This window comes from Perna viridis, chromosome 1, assembly GCF_037379345.1.
Source record: "Perna viridis isolate PV_CMFRI_1.1 ecotype Kerala chromosome 1, ASM3737934v1, whole genome shotgun sequence".
In the NCBI taxonomy this organism is placed as follows: Eukaryota; Metazoa; Mollusca; class Bivalvia; order Mytilida; family Mytilidae; genus Perna; species Perna viridis.
This window is the reverse complement of record NC_142445.1, coordinates 30,263,828-30,269,677: the sequence shown is the minus strand read 5'-3', so window position 1 is coordinate 30,269,677 and position 5,850 is coordinate 30,263,828. Positions and strand designations below refer to the sequence as shown.

At 34.8% G+C, this 5,850-nt stretch overlaps 1 protein-coding gene across 2 annotated transcripts; it reads right to left on the bottom strand.

Annotated features, from left to right (window-relative positions):
* Positions 1-2,532: 2,532 nt before the first annotated feature.
* On the bottom strand, positions 2,533-4,761 carry LOC148628298 (pfs47 receptor-like). 2 transcript variants are annotated; one of them, XM_088585754.1, is made up of 2 exons: positions 4,608-4,761; positions 2,533-3,067 (listed from the first exon to the last, which is right to left on the bottom strand). In XM_088585754.1, the coding sequence occupies exon 2, from the start codon at positions 3,064-3,066 to the stop codon at positions 2,629-2,631; it is 438 nt and encodes a 145-aa protein (XP_088441880.1). In that variant the 5' UTR covers position 3,067; positions 4,608-4,761; the 3' UTR covers positions 2,533-2,628. The 2 variants fall into 2 exon arrangements, with proteins under 2 accessions (XP_088441880.1, XP_088441891.1); XM_088585765.1 differs by having other exon boundaries at positions 4,619-4,737.
* Between the last annotated feature and the right edge of the window lie 1,089 nt (positions 4,762-5,850).

Below are 5,850 nucleotides of genomic sequence, written 5' to 3'. Positions count from 1 at the left end.
TTTTTGTGGCTAATGACGATTTTCACAGGAAGAAATAATCCCAAAAAATCTAAAAGCGGGATATTCGGTTTTATTATTTGATGACTCACATTTCCGACTTAATTTAATTTCTTCATTACCAAAAATACAAACGAATCTTACTCTTTTTTGTCCCAAAGTAATGTATATACCATATGCATGTCAAAAAGTGTAAAGTTGGTTTTGAATCGACAATGGATGGCTCAGGTTTTTTTTTTAAATTCCCTAACAAAGCAACCGAATTTTGCTCAAATTAAAGAGCTATCTCCTATTTTCAGGAAATTTCAATCAATGCTATGTAATTTATTTCTCTTTTATTGTTGCAGTTAATCCAAAACCAACATTCTACTTTGAGGAAGGATGCATTTGTGATATGAATTGGTTGAAAACAAAATTTGTCATATACCACCACTGCCTGGTTTTTGCCTGGACACCCTCTTCAAGACTTAAAAATTGGGATTCAGTGTTTCTCCGGAAAGCACGTGACAATTGAGGCGATAGACTCAACTAAAGTGATGACTGGTTGGCTTCGATACAGAAAAATGTGACCGAGTGTGTGGCATGCCTTCCTGTGGGTTGCTGATTTTGTGATATAGCTAGATCCGTCTTGAACAGCGTGTTGATCTGTTCGGATTAATCTAAACGGCTTGCTCCATATCAGTTATGTAGCCCGACTAGTATAGAAGACTAGAAGGACTGTATATTTGATATAGTGGGAACAAGCCCCTGTAGTGAATCGCTCTCGTCCTAAATTGAATGAAATATCTTCCATAGGACGTTAACTTCAGTAAACCATAATTAATCAATCAATTATATACACTGTCATTTTAATTTGTTGTACTAGGCGTAAGTTCGAATCTATATTTTTGTCGGATATTTAGGCCTAAAAATATAATTTCCAAACTACTTAAATGCTCGGTAAAAATGAAAAAAAAAAAAATTGAAAAATAAACACTTTAAAATGATATACATGTATATTGATTTCCAATACTAAATATTAATTTGACCAAAGAGGGGGTCCGCTAAAGTGAGTCCAAGTGATTTCCTTTATAATCAACCGAATTTTTAGAGCATATAGCCCCCCCCCTCCAACCGACCCCATTTTAGGCCCGCCTGTGATTAATATATATTCACGGGTCTTGAAAGAAAGTAGTTAAAGAGGGCTGCCAGCCGGGATTCCTCAGAAAAAGGGCTGGTGCTAGGACATTATTTGCCACTTTTTTTGTCGATTTTACGCACGAAAATGACAAATTTTCCAATATAAAGGGGAATACCAACCCCCTTGCGCCTTCCCCCTTGATCCGTAACTAGTAAAACCAGTTCACCACGTAACAAAATGCGATATCTTAAATTAAATCAACATCACATTCAAAGTAAAGCCCACCACAATAAGATAAAAACATTTAAATCGAAGAACGGCATTCTACTCTTTAAAACAACACAAGAACTGTTGTCGGATTTTGAATTCACCTGGTATGCTGAACGTACTATATGAATACAAAATCCCACCTCATACAGATATATTCACAACCCTTAAAAGACCCCCCCCCCAAACAAACAAAAAACAAAACAAAAACAAAACAAACAAACAAAACAAAACAAAACAAAAACAAAAACAAAATTGAAAAAAAGACAAAAAAAAATAAAGAAAAAAAGAAGGGCACATCACCGGGACGAAATAACACCACGCGCGCTTAAAAAAAGTCTACATAACACCATGTTATGTTCCACTGCCAGTGTTCCTTAAATCGAAATAGTTTTACCGCATTACCATATGTTGTTGGGTATGACTGTATAGATTTTAATCTTTGGCCTACAGCTAAACCTTTTCGAAGCAAATGAAAAATATCTCATGGTTTGAACTTTTTGTTCTTATGAACGGAGCGAAATATGGAGTTTGAATGTTCAAATCATTGTGTTGATTTAATTAGGAGTGTATTTAATGGTGAAACCTGTGATTATTCATTAGATTTGTCATTTGTCAAGTGATTGATGAGCAGTAAATAGTGATGTATTCGATTTTATTTGAAAAAAAAATGAGCTGAAGCGAGGCACTCCAAATCTGGGACAACCCTTTTCTAGGTTATATACTGGTGGTGCTGCATATTTGATATGTGACCCTGACTTTTGACCTTAACTAAACTTTCTGTCCTTTTTCATCAGCGAAAGTCGCCGGTATGGGACTAATAATTAATTAAGGAAGAGATTTATCGTTCTAAAACAGTTTTACCTATGCACCTCACTTCTAAAATTTGGGTTTCTCCCAAAATCAGATTGTTTTCCGACGCTGCTTTGAATTGATGTTTACATGTATAACTGTTATTTCATACAGAACCATTTAATACGGCAAAGTGTTTTCACGTTTTAAAATAATTCATACAGTTTAAGTATAGCTTGTGGTATCTTCAGTGAATATTTTCTTCTTTAAATTCAGGCATCAGTAAACATTCGGCTCATGCAGTCACATGGATCCAGTTGACATCTCATCAAATCACATAAATGTATAAAGCACAATGCATTGTTATATAATTTATTATTAATATTTCTAAAATAGACTATATTTAATAACTACAACAGTGCTATAAAAATATAGAAAGTGGTAAATCTTATTTATTTCACTTTGCACAAACTTTCATAGTGGTTACTGTGTATCTCCTTTCCTGCATAAGATATATAACACACTTTGTGATCAGTAAAAACTTTGCCTGGGTGCAGACCACCATCGTGCTTGTAGCGACCGATGTACATGATGCTGCCATCAGTAGCTACAGCGCCTGCTGGAACTTGTCCATCTTTTCCAGGTTGCCAATCGTAATAGCCTTCACTGGAGGATGAGTGAACCAAAACTTCATACTCTTCTAAAATAACCTCCTTGCCGCCATATGGAAAATGTGCACCAGGCAAGTGATGACCTATTTTTCCCGGTGTCATGTAACCATCTGCCATTCTTGCGCGGACTATAAAGAGAGATTTTCCATCCTTCTCGTACCCTCCCCTGACTGCCCCTTCTGGAATGGTTTTGCCACTAGCCTTTACCCATTGAGCCATTCTGTAACAAATTAAGTTAATGTAGAGTAGACGATTTAATAACACGTACATGATTTACTACTTAACTTTGTAGGCACTGTCGAAGTTGTAGATCACAAAATGTGTTTGGATCAAGTCAACTCATGCAAAATGGCGACATTCAACAGACAAGATTGCATGATTCTTGATAGGATGCAAGTTGCCACTTGTGGATCTAAGGACGTTCGGGGTTGGTCTCACTTTCGTGGTAAATTTGTCTAATTCGTGTAAAACTTGGGCAAAAATGAGCTAAGATAACCTGCATGTTAACCCCTTTTGTCTTTTCGGTTTGCCTTCGGGAGCTATAGCTTGCTCATGTTGCCCTGCTTTATGTATCAAACGAAAATGTAAAATTTTGACCTGCAGACTACTATGTATCAATTTTTTATCTTTAAATTTGTGATGCATGTCCCATTTACATTCTTCAGTTATTTTACGAAAATGAAATTAAAACGACGAAGCCTTTAGCCTTTAAAATGTTATATATAAAATGTAAAAAAACAATAAATATATAACAAAAACAAGAGGCTCCCAGGAGCCTGAATCGCTCACCTGGTCAAAGTTTGTCTTTCAAGAGCAATAAATTTAACAAGGAATTGTCCAGCAATTTTGACTCAACAAGACTTTAGTAGGACTATCTTAAGGATCATTTCAGCGATTGAAAGTTTCTTCTTATCTATTATAGTTTTCAAGATATTGGTTGAAAACTGTAAAAAAAAAAAGTCAGTCTGACCCTCATGTTCTATTTTTAGTAAAGGCGGCCATGTTTTTCGTCGGATCACATCAGTTCTATGAAGGATACCTTAAGGAACAATAAAAAATGTAATTTTTGTAGCAAATTTGGTATCAGCACACAGGAAAATGATTCCGGAATCGAACTAGGTAGGTGTGACATGCACAATTTCAACTTGAAATACGTTTCAAGCGGTTGAAGGGCGGTACTTTGCGGTACCACTGAATCTCCCAACTTTTTGTATGGCACATCGTTCTGACCCCAACCCGACATATTAATATCCGAATAAAAAAGAGGATTCATGCAGGATTATAGGAAATTCGGACTATTGTTTGACTTGACTATACCATAAGCCTGTTATCAGATTAAATTTAATTTAATTACTCGCTTACGAAAATTACTATTTCGCAAGTATGCTCGCGCATTCTTTTATTTTCCTGCCTGCAAGAATGCTTCTCTTTTAAATGAAATAAAATCAAAATGACATTGTCCTGATTCATAAAAAAGAGAAATAATGAACTGGGTTCCATTATAGAAAACAAAAACAATACCATTGACAATAAAATAATTCAATTAACAGAAGACCAAGTTTCTAGAGAAACTATTTCTGAAAAAAAAAACATTCGCTAATAAAAAAAATCACAAAAACAAAAAAAGAAACCACACATAACTAATTCGTAATTGCTTAAACAACATTTTTAATTAAAATCTGCACTTCACTTAGATATACATGTAGATCTCATTTAGCAAAAGCTAACAGGCTTAATGATATATCTATTTTAGTACTCACGTATTGCTTACTGCGTTATATTCTGTCGTCTACGATGAAGGCAAGTCTATAAGCAGGTGGGTGTTACTCGATGTGTATACGATCCACTCTTTATATAGGATCTAGAAGGTGTGTCGCTGCCGGATGTGCGGGTTTCATAATATTTAAATTCATAATTTCAGTCTAAAAACAGTCGATGTACTTTAAGTAACAAAACATGCTTTTTTTTTGGTCATACGAGTGTATACCAACTCAAATAAGAACCCGGCAAAGACCGGTAAATACGAGTGTATACAAAATCAAATAAGAATCAGTCAATGACCGGTAAATACGAGTATATACAAACACAAATAAGAATCAGGCAATGACCGGTAAATACGATTGTATACAAGCACAAATAAGAATCAGGCAACGACCGGTAAATACGAGTGTATACAAACTCAAATAGAAATCGGGCAACGACCGGTAAATACATTATAAAGCGATGGTAGTCTATGTAGGAAGTTATGCGTGCGAGTCTTTGTTCACATTTGCACGCAAACTTAGTTGAAAGAACAATTAGCCCCAGCGTGTCAGCAACCGGTTTTAAAAGCGAAGGAAGAAAGTAACTCGGAGAAAATATAATAACATTTTTCATTAAAATGAAGTAATCGTTTTCTGAGCAAACCACCATTTTAAAGTAGTTTTCGTTGTAACAGTTCTTATTTGCACTTATTAACCACAATAAGCAATTAAATCATCCCAACTCGTAAAGGGTTTTTGGGTTCATCTGCCTTTTCTCAATATCAGAATTGGTTTGAGCGAACAAAAGTGGACTCAGTACTCTGACTTGTTTAAAACACAATCAGTTATTTTAGACAATTGCCGGTTACAAGTTTTTTTATATTCATATTTGATAGTATCCGACAAATGATAGAAACAAATGCCTGTACTCTAAACCTCAACTTAAAAGGATGCAGTGTTAAATGACGATTTTGTTGCTCTATTTACGAGGTAATAGACCATGAAAAAGCATTTATTTTTATTTTTTTAAATCTCTTGAACGTAATATTATGTAATAAAATAGATATTCCATCGTTACTTCAGCAAACTTGATTTTCGTGAAAACTGTAAATTTATTTGCGTTTTTAATACTTCGGTCCACCGATTGATCACAGACTTCAGTAATAAACCAAATATAAATTTGAATAATTTAATAGACCAAATTTTGCCAGTGCTTGTCGCATCATTTTTTATTGAACAATATGAGCAGTGGAAAATTATT

Coding starts and splice junctions, on each gene's coding strand:
- LOC148628298 (XM_088585754.1), bottom strand. CDS start 3,066: ATGGCTCAATGGGTAAAGGCTAGTGGCAAAACCATTCCAGAAGGGGCA.